The sequence below is a fragment of the Furipterus horrens genome, unplaced genomic scaffold, assembly GCF_987537825.1.
Source record: "Furipterus horrens unplaced genomic scaffold, mFurHor1.1.pri manual_scaffold_17, whole genome shotgun sequence".
NCBI classification, from domain to species: domain Eukaryota; kingdom Metazoa; phylum Chordata; class Mammalia; order Chiroptera; family Furipteridae; genus Furipterus; species Furipterus horrens.
In genome coordinates this window covers 54,654,777-54,674,562 of record NW_028327187.1, presented here as the reverse complement: position 1 = coordinate 54,674,562, position 19,786 = coordinate 54,654,777, and the positions used below count along the sequence as shown (strand labels likewise).

The 19,786-nt window shown below is 35.8% G+C and overlaps 1 protein-coding gene across 2 annotated transcripts in view; it reads left to right on the top strand.

Annotated features, from left to right (window-relative positions):
• Positions 1 to 19,786, top strand: part of RNF128 (ring finger protein 128) — a 193,923-nt gene that overhangs the window by 156,838 nt on the left and 17,299 nt on the right. For both annotated transcript variants that reach the window (XM_090263931.1, XM_090263930.1), the window contains exons 2-3: positions 3,939 to 4,186; positions 18,335 to 18,406. In XM_090263931.1, the coding sequence (XP_090120057.1) occupies positions 3,939 to 4,186; positions 18,335 to 18,406 (320 nt within the window). The remainder of the gene's footprint in view (positions 1 to 3,938; positions 4,187 to 18,334; positions 18,407 to 19,786) is intronic.

Below are 19,786 nucleotides of genomic sequence, written 5' to 3'. Positions count from 1 at the left end.
ATAGGGGTAGTATTTACACTATGAAAATTAGAAAACAATGGAAATCAAGGATTCCTCCTTCCTCCACCCCATTGCAAGAGCAAGTTGTTAAACATTCACCACTACTGCCCCCAGAATGTAACTATTAATTTTCATTTTTATAGTCAAATAGCTTTAGGTTTCATTAAAGATAGATAAATAATGTAGAATAGTGGTGAAGAGCAGATACAAGTTATGCACTTACTAGCTTGTGTTATTCTAGGCAAGTTAGTCAATCTTATCTTTAATGGGATAACAGCAATGCCTACCTTATAAGGGTTGATGTGAAGATGAAATATGTAAATGCATGAAAGGCAATTAGAACAGCATCTAGTTTATAGCTAAATCTTATCTGGCAACCTCAGTTATCCAGAGCATAGCCAGGATTCAGGAAGTAAACAAAAATGTCACTGAGCAACCAATATAAATATCAGGGGGTACTTGTACTGAAGCTCTCAAGTTCTCTTTGGAAACTTGTTTTACTCTTACTTCAAATCCAAGCTTGGTTGAGTTTTTAGAGTTGACAGTACAGGGCCTGTATTATATAGGCAGCAGGAGTGGAAAGAAGGATCTGATATTGAGAAATACCAAGGAAGTAGCATCTACATAACTTAGTAGGTTAACAGTGAGTATTCAAACATGATTTTGTGCTTCCTAAACCAGGTGAGCAGAGATTTGTGATGCCATTGTTATTGGGAACACTGGAGGAGGAATAATTTTTAAATAGTTGCAGGGGTATAGGGAAGAGGCGATATATAATAATGCTTAGAAATAGGTCCTTTGTATGATTAGAAAGCTAATTCAGTAGATAGTTGGACTATATATAGTATGTATGAATATGAATTAAGGCAATTGAAGCACAACATTGTTCATTATGTATAGACAATGTATTTCTTGATCATCATTGTTTTTTAATCTCCATCTGACCACAATGGCCAGTATGTTCCTAAGCATCCACCCTGGCCACGCACTACCTATCTTCTAGAAGAATGGAAACTTAGTCAAAAAATGTTCAAAAGAACACATCTGTAATTAAAAAGGAATCTTTAAAATTATAATATATTTCCAAACCTGATTTTTAGCATTATCCATGCTTTCAAAGATAATACAGTTTACAACACCAGAAATGAATGCTAGGGTATATAATTAATCAAAGCTTTGTAACAACAAATCTTCCTGACAGAGGTTTTGTAAAGAAAAGGCAAAATCTGTGCTTTTAGTACCAAAGCTAGAAATGTGAAGTTCCCAAATAAATAGAAAAATGAGTCACTCTTCTTGCAAAATAACCAATTCTCTAGACCAGGGATCCCCAACTAATGGGCTGCTGACCAGTATCATTCTATGACCTGTTAGGAACTGAGCTGCACAGCAGGAGGTGAGAGGTGGGAGAGAAAGGGAAGCTTGGCTCACATTACTGCCTGAGCTCCACCTCCTGCACACCCTCCCACCCCACCCGCCCACTCCCAGCCCAGTCCGTGGAAAAGTTGTCTTCCATGAAACCGATCCGTGATGCCAATAATGGTTGGGTACAGCTGTTCTAAACCCATAAAGGATATTGGATCAAGGACTAATAGAGGAAAAATATGCAACAGAAGTCGTGTAAGACTCCTTCCCATTGCTTTTGAGATTTTCCCCATGTAAATGAGAAGTCATCAATATCTGCCAAACTGAGTGATTGCAAATGAATCAGTAAAGTTATAAAATAGTTTAACTAAATGGCTATAATATGTAAAAATAGTGTCTTTTAGAATTTTAAAAATCTAAAATAATACCTTATTAATATATTATTTTTAAATTAGTAACTTCAAGTAAGGAGAGGATCTTGATGTTTTGAAGACTGGTCACTTGGGACCATAAATTTAAGGAATTACTTGGGTAAAAATTCTGCTATGTATATTTCCATGTAAGGTTTGTAGTCTTAATTTGATTATTGAAAGTCTGAATACTATTTTCATACTGAAGGGCCTTTTAGAGTTTGTGTGTGTGTGTGTGTGTGTGTGTGTGTGTGTGTGTGTGTGTGTGCACGCGCGTGCGTGCATGTGCTCTTGCATGTGTGGTTTTGTTTATTCCAGATTTGAGTTTGATCATTAACTAAGATAGTACCCTAACCTAATAACAGTGGGAGGTTTCTCTGGTTGGTAATCTGTTAATATTCAAGGAACTCTATTCCTTTGCTGTGGATTATCAGTCTCATGTCATATAACCTAGAAGGAATATAAACTGTGATAAGCATTGAAATGGTATGAGTAATTTTACATCCTCATAACACTGGGAAAGATAATGCTTGTGCCTTATTTTTTTTTCCACAAGATTTATATAGTTGAGTGGTAGGGAGGACAAAGATTAGTTGGAGGTGGGGTAGAGAGGGAGGTGTTACAAAGATTAGGCCTTTAGACTGTCAATTGATGGTCATTGGCCTCAATTAAACACCAAGAGGAATCCCCGATTTGGAGCGTGGTAAAGGGGAAGACTTTATTCAGTGCAAATAGCTCAATTGTAATACAGCACATTTGTGGAACAGCCCAGATCTGGAATAGCACAATTATACAGCCCAACTGGAGAACAACACAACTGTAGGATAGCTCAATAGTGTTACAGCTCAATTATAGAATAGCCTGGTTTTGAGGTTGCCCTGGGAATGAGGCAGCCCAGGTGTTGCAGCTGGCCCTTCTCCAGCAAAATTGTTCCACTTCATTCTAGCCTGCCTAGATATCTCTGCTTTGGTCCAGGTTGTCCCACCCAGACAGGACAGCTCCATTCTTCTCTGGCAAGACAGCTTAGGTGGTACAGCTCCAGTTGGGGAAATACAATCTTCAGTGGAAAGAGAAAGTACACTCCAAGAATCAAAGAGGAGCTTACTTATATGGAGAGAAGTCCCCACCCCTTGTCTCTGATCAGTCAGTTTTCATGCAAACGAGGCTTCCAAATCCTCACAGTTTGGTTGATTCAAAAAAGCACTCTCCTGATCAATTGGAATAGAGTCACTTTAATTGGTCAGTGAAAAGGCTGATGAGGATATAGCTGTGCATCTTCAATTAGAATTATATGGGGAAAGTCTGTCATATAGGTTGAAATATGATTCAAGGAACTCCTTTATAAGTGTTAGCTCAGATGGCAGAAACATAATGCAGGAAAGCAGTTCAGTGTAGGCCACAGGCAGTTTACTTCAAGCTTCTCCCTGAAGCATGGCTTGAGTGGGAGGCCCCTGTTCAGCAATGGCTGCTAGGCTCTGTATAAATTTGAGCCCAATCAGGCACCAGAAGCCTTCCTTTGTAGGTACCTTCATTCTCAGAGTCAACAAGACTAAGACTTAGACTATTAGACTAAGTAATAAATTTAGTCTCATTTAAAGCTTGATTTTAGTTGGTGTTGAATAGTAACACGATTTCAATATGTTGTACATTTGTGCCTGTAAGTATTTTTTTGCCTCAAATTACCAATCTGGATATGTAAATTCTTATACTTTTTAGTAATGAGCTAATAAGGTAGTCTATTATCTCATAAATTGGGAAATATATAGTTAAATATTTTTCTTTCCCAAATCTCAGATTCCCTAGGATGTAAGCCCTATTTTGTACCATCCAAGGAACTATTAGTCTTTCAGAAAGCCTTCATTTAAGAGGCAAATTGGGCCCCAGACTCAATACTGTAGAATTATAAGTGGTTAACCTGAGGAGAGGGAAGGTATTTGTTATATATCACAGTTTCCTTACTAAACCAAGTTCCTTAAGATCAGTATCCAAGTCTTGGCATGCTTGTATCCCCTGTAACTTATATATGCATAGTAGATGCTCCCAAAATGTTATTTGAGTGAATGAGTATCCTTCCTTTGTCTCATTGGGAATATTTAAAATCACTTTAGCGCTTGGATTTTTAAGAAGCCTTTACCAAACTAAAATTAACTTCCTTTTCTTTTACAGGTGCAGGAGATATTGTTGCAATCATGATTGGCAATCTGAAAGGCACAAAGATTCTGCAATCAATTCAAAGAGGCATACAAGTAACAATGCTCATCGAAGTAGGGAAAAAACATGGCCCTTGGGTGAATCACTATTCAATTTTCCTTGTTTCTGTGTCCTTTTTTATTATTACGGCAGCAACTGTGGGCTATTTTATCTTTTATTCTGCCCGGAGATTACGGAATGCAAGAGCTCAAAACAGAAAGCAGGTTTGTAATGGTTCTTTTTCCAATTTAAAAGTATTTTACTGTTTTAATTGCAGTTTCAGTGTCATGCATTTTAGTACATTGCACTCGCTAGACAATGACCCATGCATATGTTTTATGAAACCTTGTAGTTTTTAAAAGTATATCAGCTTTCATCCCCTCAAATCTTTTATTTTCTGTAAATTGTCTGTGGCCTTAATCCTGCCAGATTAAGACTTCTAACACCTCATTATGGAGTACAGCCAGCATTTAATTATATATGGGTATAAATACATATATTCTTTTCAATATTTTTCTAAGTTACAGAAGTATTTTATACTCAATATAGAAAATTTATAAATTAGAAAGTACAAGGGAAAAAATCTTCACCCAAAACCTCATATAACAAAAAACTAGTAACCATGCAAAGGTAACTACTATTATTTTACACATATGTGTATGCTGAGCATGTGTGTATTTGTATGTCGGGCCAGAGCTGGGAAAAGACACCACGCTGAATGTCACAGGAAGGCAAGTTTAAAGATCTAATTGTGCATGATAGTGCTAGGCTTCAAACAGAGTCACATATTCATAATTCCCACCATATTTTAACAACTGATATATAAATAAATACAATGTATATAAATAATAGAGCAAAAATACCTAAACATCATTGCACATGGAAGTACCTATAATTGTGTGGCACTGATCCTACCATCTTTAAACTATGTGTCACTCCCCTGATATCCTCACTTCTCTCCTTACCAAACTTAACTTTTATGGTCACTCCCATCCATACATCTTAAGTTCCCTTGGCCCTTCTCTCTCTCTTTGTTATACTTTCTATCAAAATCCAACCTGGTTAAATCTAATTTCCCACCTACCCTATACCTGCACTTTGCATAATTGAACTAACAGAAAAACATTGACATATGTACAGACAGACCATAAACTCAGAGTGATCCCTTAATGCTGCTCAACAATCACACTTTGTTTTCTTAGCCATTTCCTTTCCTGCTTTCTTAGGTGACTAAAACATACATGTTCTTTTCTCCTTAAACTTCCAGCACTTTCTCCAAATTGACTCACAACTTGTATTTTGTCTCCAAAAGCTTCTATCACATCTACTCATCTATCTGCATCTGTGTCTACATTCTATATCCTCTGCCTTGGCTTCTGTTACTGTGAGTGCACAAGCATACTATTATTGCTTCCATTTTCAAAAATACTTCTGAATCCAGGCCAAAAACATTGGAGTTATTATTTTTCTTCTTTTTCTGTCACTTCACACATAACCTTCATCAGCAAATCCTGTTGGTCCTATCCTCATTGTATGAGATCTGTCTGGAAAAAGTCCAGCCATTGTTAACATAATGAGAGCGGTTTGTGTGACATCGATGTAACCTGGCAGCCAAGGAGAGTGGAGTGGAATGTGCATGCATGAACAATGACAACTTCACTGTACTAATCAGTGGGGGCAGTAGGTGCCATTGAGTGATCATTTGTACTGTGTGGTTGCCGCATTCAAAATGACTGAGTGAATAGAGCAACAAACCTACATCAAATTTTGTGTTAAGCTTGAATATTCCTCTGCGGAAGCTATTTGGATGAGTCAGAAGGCCACAACTATGGGCAACTGGTGATTGGTAGCTTCATCATGACAATGTGCCCATTCATGCATCATGTCTCCTGCAGAGTTTTTTTGGTGAAACATCAAATCATTCATGTGATTCAGCCCCCTACAGCCCAGATTTTGTGCCCTGTGACTTCTGGCTTTTCCCAAAACTAAAGTCACCTTCAAAAAGGAAGAGATTTCAGGCAATCGATGAGCTTCAGGAAAATATGACAGGGCAGCTGATGGTGATTGGGAAAACTGTGTGAGGTCTCAAGATGCCAACTTTGAAGGGGACTAAGGTGTCATTGTTTCATGTACAATGTTTATTGTATCTTCTACTTCAATAAGTGTCTCAATTTTTTTGTATTATGTGGCTGGATACCTTCTGGACAGACCTTGTATATCTAGAATCTGATTACTTCTTATAATGCCACTGCTTCCACCCTGGTCCAAGCTACCATCATTTCTTATGTCCTCCACCCTGATTCACAGGCCAGCACTTGCTCGATCCACTGAGCCACACCAGCCAGGGCTGGATTTAATACTTTCAACTGATCATATGGTAGGGGCAAGAATACATGTTTATGTGAAATGAGAAATTCTTCTGAAGGCAGTGAAATTCTGGCCACTTAATGTATTCTTTCTCCAATAAGCAACGATGAATCCAATTCATTTGGAAGTGCAGGAGCAATGAGGATTTCTATATGGTAAGAAAGTTCATTGAACTTATAGGAAGAGATGAGAATTGAAATCTTATTATAAAACCTTCATAATGATTAAACACCAGTATATGGTAATGCATGATGATTATCTCAGTGTTTAAAACTAGTTTATTTCTGTCTTTCTCTTCAAAGAAGCAGCTATCACATTGGTGCCAGGCTCAGCCTGTAACTAGCTGCAGTCAAAAGGATGTTTCAAATTCCTGTGCCAGGCCATTCAATAGTTTCACACTGTGTTAATATTTGACATTGGTATATTGTGCTGTTTTTACCTCTGAGGTTGGAAAGAAACAGGTATTATGTATGAGTAACTACCCAACAGTTATAGTTACAATGATAAGAGTGTTTGGTTTGCTTATATTTGTGGTGGAGTCTGTATTTCTATATTCTAAGAGCTATACAAACTCTATTTACATGGCATTAAACCCTGTCAGCAAGTAATACAGTGTATAAAGTACTGTCTGGTGCTCCACAAGTTTCATTGGATATTTACCTCTGGTGTCATTGTTCATTTAAGTAATTTTCATAGTTTATAGTATATTTTATGGAAATTAACTTCTGTACAAATGATAAATAATAGCATTAAAACATCTCGCCTTTTAGAGAAGTCTTTTGAGAAGGCCTCTGTCACTACTTAGTAGGCTATATCTGTTTATCCCTCAGTTACTAAAGGATTAATGTATAACTAAAAATCTCTTTTGCTTATAAATATTTGAGAGTGCTAGAATGTCATTTACATGTTATTTAATTTTCCCAACTTCCTATTTATTTTCAAAAGGTAGAGAACTTGATGCATATGATGGCTATAACTGTCATTAAATATTTAACTGCATTATCCCTATTTTACAGGTAGAAATTGTAATGAAACTGAGTTACAGAAACTTACCTTTATTAGGATATTAGGACTTCATTAGAATATTCAAGAATTTCTTCCCTGTGAATCATTATGTTACACAGTGCATAATGTCAGACAAACTGATGAATGTGTAACTATAAATTTTGATGACCAAAATGCCCAAATATAATAGGCAGCAAATAGTGGCCACATGCCTGACATGTCATAGTATGATGTGTAAGAACATATATAATTCTTATTTTGAGGATGAAAAGTTTTTTAAACAAAACAAAAAGCATCAGTGGGTTGTGAATGCAAATAACATACTAGGCATTACATGGATTCATGTCTCCACTGGAAACAGCCCAAACGTGAGACAAGAAAAGTTATGGAAAACCTTATGGCATGCTCAGACTAAACTGAATTCGGGAGTAATCACTATACTTTTGACTCTGTCATAGAACACCCAGCATTTGGAGGTACAGTGCCTGTAATCTAACTGTATTTAAGCAATTAATACTCAGTGGCAACTTGTTCCATTATACCTCAGTCAGCTTCTATTTCACCTAGAGCACACTTATATTTCACATTGGCCAGTTGAATTTACTTTTAAAGAAGAGTAGCTTTCAGAAGAAAATAATTTACTCTCTAAAATAGATGGATTAGAAGAAATCATTTTCTAAGAGTAGGGAAAAGAATGCAAATCCACTTGGAGAGATGATAAAGCCTTGAAAATATGTTCATACGGACCCAATGCATAATGCTAGAGAATGCTAGATCTCAAGACTGGAAAAGAGCATATACTCTGACACAACAGGGTCTGTTAACTATTTTACTGCAAATGGAGTTCCAAATAGCCCTGAGGTAATGGCCTTCCTTTTTTAGCTAGGAAGCTTAGAGAGAGCATCTTTGAGACACATGCAGATCCCCAAATTTACAGAAACTTTCTAGATGAAATTCTAATTTACATCACAGATCTCTGACTAATCTTGGCCAAAGGGTGGGCCAAAATAAAACTAGCTTTTAGGAATAGGAGTAAAACTGAATGATACTCATGTATTCTCCAGGCAGAGGATATGGCCTTGCTGCACAACAGTCAATGTGAACTTATATAATAATATGAGTTGAGATAAGTGATTGGCTTTGTCTTCAGCTAACATGGAACCTAGAAATGGTGGAATCATTGCCACTGGTGATAACATTTGTACATAATGATATTGGGTATTTGGGCAAAGAATAATTCTTCTAGGAAGGTTTAATAAACACTCTTTGATACTTCTTGATTTCTTTTGTGACAAAACCAATTGTATCCTAACTATGTTGTAAAATGGTATGATACTAGTATTGTTCATAAGACTCAACTATCCTATATAAATGAATAATATGATAATCAAATTATTGGGAGATTAAAACCTCCCCAGGATATGATAGTAATAGAAAGTGGTTAGCCTGAGGAAGAACTAGATTTAGTTCGTTATTATATTAAATAGCTGTGTACAGTTTATCACAAAGTTCAAGTGGCCATAGATCAAGGGAGAAACCAGATGTTAAATGGATACATAAGTATAAATATATTTGAAATGGTTTTATAAACTGGAAGAATTGTTTATTTGAGCCCATTTTCACCCTTCGTTGGTTTCTAAAGTATTACATATGCTCATCTTATTCTTACTGTACCTTTTATATAAATGCTGTACTAACTGTAAAAGCCCAAATAACTATGACTATTGTGTTGTTTAAAAGACCTTGACCTAGAACACAGGATGTATTGTGAGGTGAGATAACACAGTAGACATAATTGCTTATTTCTTGTAAATCACCAAAGGATGGATGATTGCCCCTTGGCCAACCCCAGAAATGTGACACTGAAAATGTTCATTATGCTGGTGATTGATGATTTTGTTATAGGCACTGAGAGCAACGGACCATGTTGTAACAGCTTGTCCAGGTTGCTTAACACAATAATCAAGGTTGATGATATGTACCTGGTTTCATTGTTGGAGTCCTGATTTTTGGCAGCATGGCCAGTTACTTGCAGAATTACCTAGTGACCAGATCCCTCATCTGAGCCTCAGACCCTGAGATTCAAATAAGCTCCCTGAGCAGAGATATACTACACAAGTCCTTGTGGTTCATTGCCAATGAGATAGCACTCTTGTGTAACCTCAGGCAAGAAAAAACTAAGCTACATTTTCTTCAAATTTGTTCTTGAACTTAAAGCATGACCAAAAATATCTGAAATATTTCTGGTTACATTAAGTTTTCTCTACTGGTACATGAAATTAACTGAAAGATTTATCAGCTGTCTGCATACACTGATAAACTATACACATTTGTGGTGGGTGTGTGTGTTTGTATGCATGTATCTGTTTCTGCCTATATTTGATATTAATTACTGACTTTTACAAAGCCTTTATTGTGGCTCTTAAGAAAAGATTTTTAAAAATTTGTCTGAGTAGGACCTAGTTTTATAGTCTTTCTCTGATTTTCTCATAGGAAACTACTATGGGTCTCAGGGTTTTTATATATTTACTTACTCTAATTTTATATTTATATCACTAATTCCAAAGGTTTTGCTAGTCTTTCTTTGAAAACTGATATAATCTGAGCCATAACCTATCTACCAGGTTGAAATCCCCTTTTTCTCACTGCTTCTCCTGACAGTGCATTTCCTTAAACTGTTCACAGTATGTGAGTGGTCTCTATTCCTTTTCTCCCCATCTCAGGAGTTCTATAGACTTAAGAGAAGCTGTTTTATAGCTTGTACCTCCTCTTTCCTTTAGGAATACTTTTATCCAAGAATTATGCATAAATTTTATTGGAAATTTTTATTTCTTTCAGTTCTTGCAGATTTAAACAGCCACATGACTTAGACACTGATTTTGTTCACCAAAACATATATGAGGAAAAACAATCTTCTTACTGTAATTCTTGATTTTAAGTATTCTGTTTTATAAATTCTGAGCCAAATTTTTGTGAAAATCTTTGTTTAAAAATTGGTGACTTAATTGCAAGAAAATCTAGTTTGCTTATTCGCCCTCCTTTCTTGCTTTTGCAGGCCCTGCCTCCTATCAAGTAATTAGGCTTAACTACATCCCTGGTGTTATTCATGTGGGTTTCACTTAAGCTAAAAGCGGAACACCTGGGGACCAAAACCAGGCTAACAAATTACCAGACTGAAACATTTATTTTACTTAATTGAATATAAATACAAAAATGAACTAGGCAGAATATCATTTTCAGCCCAAATAAAGTCCCACTCAGAACCAAAAATACTACATAGCTGAGATTCTTCAGGACTAGAGCAATCACAGCTTTTGAAGAGCTAAAATAATGACATTAAACTTTGGTTTAAAAAATTGGCCAACAGTCAAGCTTCTTTGAATCAGTCTTCAATTGTACTGCCAAATATTCTTAGACCAGGTATCTCTTAGAATACAGGAGGAGACAGGAAGTCTGCTGTTTTAATACACGAGTTTAAAAGAGTTCCCCAAATCTCAGTAAGTAGCCGATTTAGGAACAATTTGAGGATTGGTTAATAGCTGACTTTGAGATTTCTTTTTTCTTATTTCTTTTGTTTATCTTCTTCATAAGGAATGTGAAGCCTTTTGAAAGTTTCTTTGCTATTACACAATGGAAGCAGTGTATTATAGTGAAGAGATAATGGGCTTTAAAGACAGAACCTGGGCTTGAATTGAATCACATTTCTGCAACTAACCAGCTGCCTGAACTTTAGTCAAGCTCCTGAACCTTTTTTTTGTCCATGAAACCTGGATATTAAAATACCTATTCCATAAGGCTCTTAATGATTAAACAAGATGACGCTAAGTTTGCCCTGGCTGGGTAGCTCAGTTGGTTGAAACATCCTCCCACTACACCAAGGTTACAGGTTTGATCCCTTATCAGAGTACATACAAAAATGAACTAATGAATGCATAAATAAGTAAAACAACAAATCTCTCTCTTTGTGTGTGTGTGTGTGTGTCTCCTTCCTCTCTCTCTCTCAAGCCAATCAATAATTTTTTTTAATGACACTAAGCTTAGTGTTGAACTTGACACATGATAGAAGGTCAATACATGTTCTCTAAACATTTTCCCCAAAATTTAGTGGAGTGGAGGCTTTTAATGAGTAAAATTGTGACTTGAATGAGAAAATCATGAAAATCTGTTTTAATTTTCTAAATTCAGAAGCTAGTCTTTGAGCAATGACTAGACATTATGGGGATATTTTTCTGTAATGATTAAGGTCCATTCTTCACAACTTAGTGGAAGAGAAAGATATGAATAATACAATTACAGAAAATGATAAGAGGTAGAAATAATGGCCTATGGGAATTTATAGGGTAAGAGAGAATTCTGATATGATGGAGAGACGATGGAAAAAGTGTCCAATGTAACCTGTGTAACAAAGTAGATATGTTCTTGAAGTTCTTCTTTTAAAAAAAAATATTTATTTTTTAGTTTTTCAATTATAGTTGTCCCATTTTTCCCCCATTGCTCACTCCCACCCAACCCACCCCTTCTCCTGCAATTATATCCCTCCCCGTTGTCCATGTCCATGAGCCATTTTTATGCATTCCTTGACTAAACCCTTCCCTTACTTATCCCCTTCTCTCCCTCCCCCCCTATTGACTGCTATTCTGCTCCTTGTCCTATTTAGTTCATTTGTTTATGTTGTTCTTTAGTTTCCTGTATTATGTGGTATCATATGGTATTTTTCTTTCTTTGCCTGGCTTATTTCACTAAACATAATTCTCTCTAGTTCCATCCATGTTCTTAAGGAATAATATATAAATTATACTTTGCTCTGCTTTGGGGCATATTGTCTTGAAATGTTGAGTCATATTTTAGTACCCAGAAGTTCAATGTAATGTCATCCAAACATACGTATGTAGTATAGACTACTTGGTCTTAATGTTCTCATATTTCAGTTTTTTCTTTTCCTTTTTTGTATTTTTTATTGCTGACACTGTTATAGATACACTCTACTTCCCCCCTTTTTGCTCCCCTCCACCTAGCCCCCACCTCAGCATTCACCACATTGTTGTCTGTGTTCATGGGCTATGCATATATATATATATACTAATCTCCTTCAGTCCCCCCAACCATTCCCCCCTGATATTTGTCAGTCTGTTCCATGTATCCGTGTCTCTGATTATTTTGTTCCCTTTGGTCATCACCACACTGTTGTCTGTGTCTATGGGTTGTGCACATTCTTTGGCTGATCCCTTCACCTTCTTTCATCCATTTCACCCTCCCTCTTCCCTTCTGACAGTTGGCAGTCTGTTCTATGCATCCATACCTCTGCTTCTATTTTGTTTGTCAGTTTGTTTTATTCATTAGATTCCACATATGAGTGAGATCATATGATATTTGTCTTTCTCTGACTGGCTTATTTTAATTAGCATAATAATCTCCAGGTTCATTCATGCTGCCACAAAGGGTAAGAGTTCCTTCTGCTCTGCAGCCAGGTAGTATTCCATTGTGAAAATGTACCACAGCTTTTTTATTCACTCACCTACTGATGGGCACTTGGGCTGTTTCTAGATCTTGGTTATTGTAAATAATGCTTCTGTGAACATAGGGGTGCATATATTCTTTCTGATTGGTGTTTTGGGATTCTTAGGATATATTCCCAGAAGTGGGATTGCTGGGTCAAGTAGCAGTTTCATTTATAGTTTTTTTTTGAGGAAACTCCACACTGTTTTCCACAGTGGCTGCACCAGTCTGCATTCCCACCAGCAGTGCACCAGGGTTCCCTTTTCTCCGCATCTTTACGATACTTGTTGATTTATTGATGACAGCCATTCTGGCAGGTGTGAGGTGATACCTCATTGTGATTGTAATTTGCATTTCTCTTGATGATTAGTGACATTGAGCATTTTTTTCATATGTCTATTGGCCATTTGTATGTCTTCTTTGGAGAAATGTCTATTCAAGACCTTTGGTCATTTTTTTTAATTGAGTTTTTTTTCTTACTGGTGTTGAGTTGTATCAGTTATTTTTATATTTTGGAAATTAACCCTTTTTCAAATGTATCATTGTATATATGTTCTCCCATATGGTGGGTTCCCTTTTCATTGTAATGATGATTTCTTTTGCTGTGCAGAAGCTTTTTAGTTTGATGTAGTCCCATTTGTTTATTTTTTTCATATGTTTCCCTTGCTCTAGGAGACGTCAACCAAAATATTGCTCCAAGAATGTCTGAGATTTCACTGCCTGTTTTCTTCTAGGATTTTTATGGTTTCACAACTTACATTTGAGCCCTTTATCCATTTTTGAGTTAATTGTTGTACATGGTGTAAGTTGGTGGTTTAGTTGCATTTTTTGCATGAACCTGTCCAACTTTGCCAACACCACATTGAAGAGACTGTCTTCCCTCCATTTTATACCCAAGACCATAAAGGTATGGGTTGATTTCTGTACTCTCTGTTTTGTTCCATTGATCTATCCACCTGTTCCTTTGCCAGTATCAGGCTGTTTTGATTACAGTGCCTTTTCAGTATAGTTTGATATCCAGTATTGTTATCCCTCCAACTTTGTTCTTCTTTCTCAAGATTGCTGAGGCTATTCATATCTTTTTTGGTTCCGTATAAATTTGGGGAATATTTGTTCTAGATCTGTGAAATATGCCATTGGTATTTTAACAGGAATTGCTTTGAATCTATAGTTTGCTTTTGGTAGTATGAACATTTTAATGATGTTAGTTCTTCCAATCCATGAACACAGCATATGCTTCCATTTGTTTGTGTTTTCTTCTATTTCTTTCTTCAGTCTCCTATAGTTTTCTGAGTACAGGTCTTTTACTTCCTTGGTTAAGTTTATTCCTTGGTTCCTTATTTTTCGGTTGTTGCAATGGTAAATGCGATTTTCTTAGTTTCTCTCTCTCTCAGAGTTCATTATTGTGTATAAAAGTGCCACCCATTTCTGGATATTAATTTTGTATCTTGCTACTTTGCTGAGTTTAACTTTAAATTTTGTAGTGTTTTGATCACATTTTAAGGGTTTTCTATGTACAGTATCATGTCATCTGCGAATAATAACAGTTTTACTTTTTCCTTTTCAACTTGGGTGCCTTTTATTTCTTCTTGTCTAATTGCTGTGGCTAAGACTTCTAGATTTATGTTGCATAAGAGTGGTGAAAGTGAATATTTCTGTCTTGTTCCTGACCTTAAGGGTTATATTTCAGTTTTTATAGAAATAAATGTATCTTGGAATCTCTTGCTATCAGTGCAACAGTGAAATATTTGGAGTACTAATGATAGTTTTGCAAGTGAATTTCATTCAAGCTCCAAAAATACAGTTTGTGCTTCTTACTTAAATCACGTGGCTCACATCCATATTTAAAGAAAAGGACTTTGTTTTTTTAAAGCTCAGGAGGAGTTACTAGAAGTATCCAAGGTTTTTTAAAGAATTTTTTTTCCTAGGGTTGCTTTGTTAAACATTGGTTTCTACTGTGCTGCAAATTTTTTATAAATTCTTTATAATTAAGACCCCTGCTTGGAATCTTCTGACATCTTGGTGTTTGCCCTGTATTTTTGTATCACCCACTTTATTTTAGCATTCATCTTAATGTAAATTCTCATTGGCATAGACTTGGACATTATATTTAAAGCTTGCTTCAATCCCATCCCCCAAATTAATTTGCATTAGTCTTGGATATATAGTTATATAGTTAACATTTATTCTTAACAAATTGATAAGCACTAACTGGAGATTTACACATTTCTTTTGTGTTGAATTGAATATTTTGAAATAAGAAATCACACTATATAGACTTAACCAAGTAAGTACACTAGAGATGTATCACTTCCTTGTGGGTGCATTTCTCCAACTGTATTTAGAGCTTCTTGCTTAAGCCTAAATCAGATTTGTTCTAAAGACAAAGTATAAAATGATTGTCAAAGATGCCTCAACTACCTGTTATTCTTTTTCTGTTTTCTCTTCTTGACTCTTTTATTTATCATCCATTTTTTTAATAATCTTGGTGTATAAATAGTTCATGAGCTATATGAAAAGAAAATAGTGACATTTGGAAGTCTAGGTCAGGGCCAGAGTCCTGTGGGCATACTGATTGTTCACTTTAAGGACTGGCAACAATTTGACAAACCATAGAACCCAGGACTGGAAAAACTTAAAAATATAGCTGAGTTATGAATATATGTATTGTGATGGGATCTTGGAATATGAAGAGTTCCAATAACAACTTTATCATTTAGAGGCTGTATGCCATTTTGGACAATTTTTTTTGTTTTGTTTTGTTTTTGTTTTTATTTTTTACTTTTCCAAGCCACCATTTGCTCATCTTTAAAATGAGGATATTAACTCCCACAGGAGGTTGTTGTGAGGATTAAATGAGGTAACAGATATAAAAATATTTTTAAATTATGAAATAACTGCATAAATATAAGAAAGTGGTACTAGATTCCTGCTCCAAGCCACAGTCAAAAAAAGATGGCTATCTGATGTTGGGAAGGAATACTTGACTCTGGTCTTCAGTGGGGCTGACACCAACAACTCAGATTTTGAGCAAGGCATTTCTCCTTTTTGGGCATCAGTTTTCTAATGTCAGATTAGATATCAGGCTAGGTGAACTCTAAGAATTCTTCTGGTTCTGAAGATCCTAAATGTAGTTCCTTTCACTGTCACTCCATTAATTACTTTTGGTTCAAGTAACAAAATAGTAGGAAAAATATTTGTATTGAAAATAAAGTGCCATCACAGAATTCTTCTTGTGAGTCATTGCTCCTCCACAACCTCAAAGAACAGGTGGCTGCCTGGCCAACAGCCATAAGGATGAGGAAAACAGTCTGTTTCTGGATGTCCCAGCCTTCTCAAGGCCACTGTATCTCAATGCTCCTGTGTTTATCACAAAGTGTAGAATTTTCACATGCAGCCACTGCTCCCTCCTCCCTCCCTAACTCTATAATAGCACCAGTGCTGGAGGCAGGGTGTCTTCCTTCTTGCACTGATTCACCACCATTGGTACAGTCCCATGTATGTCCACAGCATGTCCATATCTGCTGCTCTTCTGGGTGTTTTTTGTTTTGTTTTGTTTTGTTTTTGTTTGTTTGTTTGTTTGTTTTTCAGAATATTATGAACACAAGTGCAGCTCCCTGGTTTGGAGTTCCAGTGTCACATGAGTTAACTCACAATTAAGTCCCAAAATGAGAAGGAAGGAGCCTCAATATTAAGTACCAAAATGAGAATGAAGGAACCTTGATTAGCAGTTCTTTCTTTCTGAGGACTAGCCTTCCTGTTAACTGTTTCTGTTAAGTTACATTTGCTGATCAGGTAACAATTTGAAACTTTTCTGCTGTTCCTGTGACAGCAAAGAAATAGTTTGGCTAATAACCTTTTTGCCATTAAGACAAATACCTTTCACAAAATGATATATGACATAGGAGGTAGATTTGGGCATTAAGGAATTTCTTCACATACCTACATTCATGGATTATTCCCTTCCAAAATATATTTGCTACAGATATATACAAATGTGTTACAAGAACCTGTTATGCTTATTTTTGAGTAGTACTTTATATTTTCATTTAATAAACATTTTATTGAGTATCTGCTATATGCCAGATATTATGCTACAGACTATATTTAAATTTTCTCTAATTTTCACATAACCTAGATGTCAGATCTGGGTCTCCCTGCTAGGGATGAAGATATATATGTGGGGATGAGGAAGCTGTTTTAATTCTCACAGTGACCTCTGGTTCTAAGTGCCTAGTTTTTTATGAATTTCTACCAAGTTTGTTCATTTTGCAGTTCAAAATAGGGAGATTGAATATTATCTTGACATGCTGCACATGCTATCTCTCTATTTCGCATAGCATCCATTAAGGTGTGACACCTAGCCTCTTCTCCAATTTACATATATATTCACTTGAGGTATTTGTGTATGAAGTAGATTTTAATGACAGGGAGAGAAGATATTATTGCAGCATTACAAATAACTTCAGATTAACACCAAATATCTCATACCACCTGGGATTTTTGTCCTTTGGCCAGTTCATTGTTTAGTCTCTTCTTATCTTTCCCTCATCACTCAGATTTCCCCTGTACCCCAACTTCACTTCTGATTCAATTAGGTATAACATTTTAGTTTTTATTCCCTAAGTGAGCCTAGGGCTTGCCTTTGCATGCCCAGACTCATCTAGGTATATACTCAGTGGGAACAAAACAGGCCTACCACTCTCAGAAGCCACCCTTCTTATAAGGCAGTAGTGATTATAAACAGTATTTTTTCCCTAATACTAAATAACACTGTAAGGATTGGTATTATCCTCATTTTATAGGTATGTAAACAAGCTCAAAGAATTAAGTGACTTCTCCAGGATTACTCATTTAATAAGTAACAAAATCAGATTCTGAATCTAAGTCCAATTGAATTTAAATCCTGTGTACTTTCTACCAAGTGCTAAACTATTAAAAATGAAAAAGATATACTTTAAGATTCTCTGAGCTTGAAAATAGGAAAATTGCTTTGAAAATTCATAGCATTTGAATCCACTTGGAATAGGGACATGTAGCTTTACCACTGTAGCCCAAAAATGCTGTTTAAGAAGGTAGGGAAAAAGTAAAAAGTTTCAGTAATTTTAAAATCCTGCCTGATATCAGATAAATAGGACATTTATTATGGTTAGTTAAAATTTATCTTTTAAAATTTATTTAACTGAATAAATGTTTATTAATTCTCTCTAACTTTATTATTATATTTCCTTAAAAATAGTTTTTCTGCCCTGGCTGGTGTGGCTCAGTGGACTAAGTGCCAGCTCGCGAACTCAAAGGTCTCTGGTTCAATTCCCAGTCAGGGCACATGCCTGGGTTACTGGCCAGGTCCCCAGTTGAGGGTGTGCAAGAGGCAACTGATTGTTTCTCTCGCACATTGATGTTCCTCTCCCTCTCTTTCTTTCTCCCTTCCCCTCTTTCTAAAAATAAATAAATAAAGTATTTTTAAAAATAGGTTTTCTGATACTTATTCTTTTTCATTACAGAGACAATTAAAGGCAGATGCTAAAAAAGCTATTGGAAGGCTTCAGCTACGCACACTGAAACAAGGAGACAAGGTACATATATTACTTGAATTTTTTGTTTTGTTTTGTTTTAAAGCAACGCTTAGCTAGTCACTATGAAAGCTAAATGTTCTTCCAAAGTAGTCTTTTCATTGGAATTTATAAATCTTGCTGACTTTTAAAAATCCATTTGATGTTGGAGGTATGCTTAAAAATGGCTCCCATAGTTATCTAGGTCCTAAGCTCTAGAACCTGTGATTGTTACTTTATATGGCAAAAATGACTTTGCAGGTGTGATTAAATTAAGGATCTTGAGGTGGGGAGATTATCCTGGGTTATCTAGGTGGGTCCTAAATATAATCAATATTATTGTTAGAGTGAGAAAAGGGAAGATTTTACTACAGTACAGTAGGAGGTGTGATCATGGAAGCAAGAGGTTGGGGTGATGCAAGAAAGGGGCCATGAGCCAAGGAATGCACACAATGTCTAGAATCTGGAAAAGGTAAATAAAGGGATTTTTCCTTGAAGCCTTCAGAAAAAGCACAGCACTGCCAACACCTTGATTTTAAAAATTATGATTTCTATGACAATGAGAGAATAAATTTATGTTATTTTAAACCACTAAGTAGTAGTAATTTGTTTTAGCAACAGCAGGAAACTAATACAGTGCTTCAGTATAACCTTACCTGAACAATTAGGTTCAGATTTAGGACAGTTGAAAAATACTATCAATGTGTAAAATGTATATCAAAGCTATTTAGAGAACTTATTGAAATAAAAAATACCATTTATAATAGCATCAAACCATTAAATATTTTATAAACCTTATAAAATATGTACAAGATCTATATGCTGAAAACTCAAAAACATAAAAAAAAAGGAATCAAGAGAGACCTAAATAAATGGAGAGATATACATGTGCATGAGTCAGAAAACTCACTGTTGTCAAAATGTCACTCCCCACACCACTGCCAAACTAATCTGTAGATTCAGTACAGTTTCTATCAAAATCCTACTGGATCTTATATAAAAATTGACTAGTTGATTCTAGGCTTATAAGGAAAACAAAACAACTACAATAACCAAAACAGTTTTTTTTTACTTTATTTTTATTGCTGACACTGTTACAGATGTCCTCATTTCCCCCACTTTGTCCATTTCCACCCAGTCCCTGCACCCTTTCCTTCTAGCTATCCCCACACCGTCATCTGTGTCTGTGTCATGGATATATGTTCTTTGGGTAATCCCTTCACCTCTGACAGCTCTCTGATACTTCCATTCCATGTATCCATGCCTCTGTTTCTATTTTGTTTGCTAGTTTATGAAGGGGAACCCTAAAATCCTGGAATTTATTAATAAAATTGTGTATTTATTTTACATGTTTAAACTCCAGTCATCTTCAAAGTACTCTCCATTTGATGCAATACACCTATT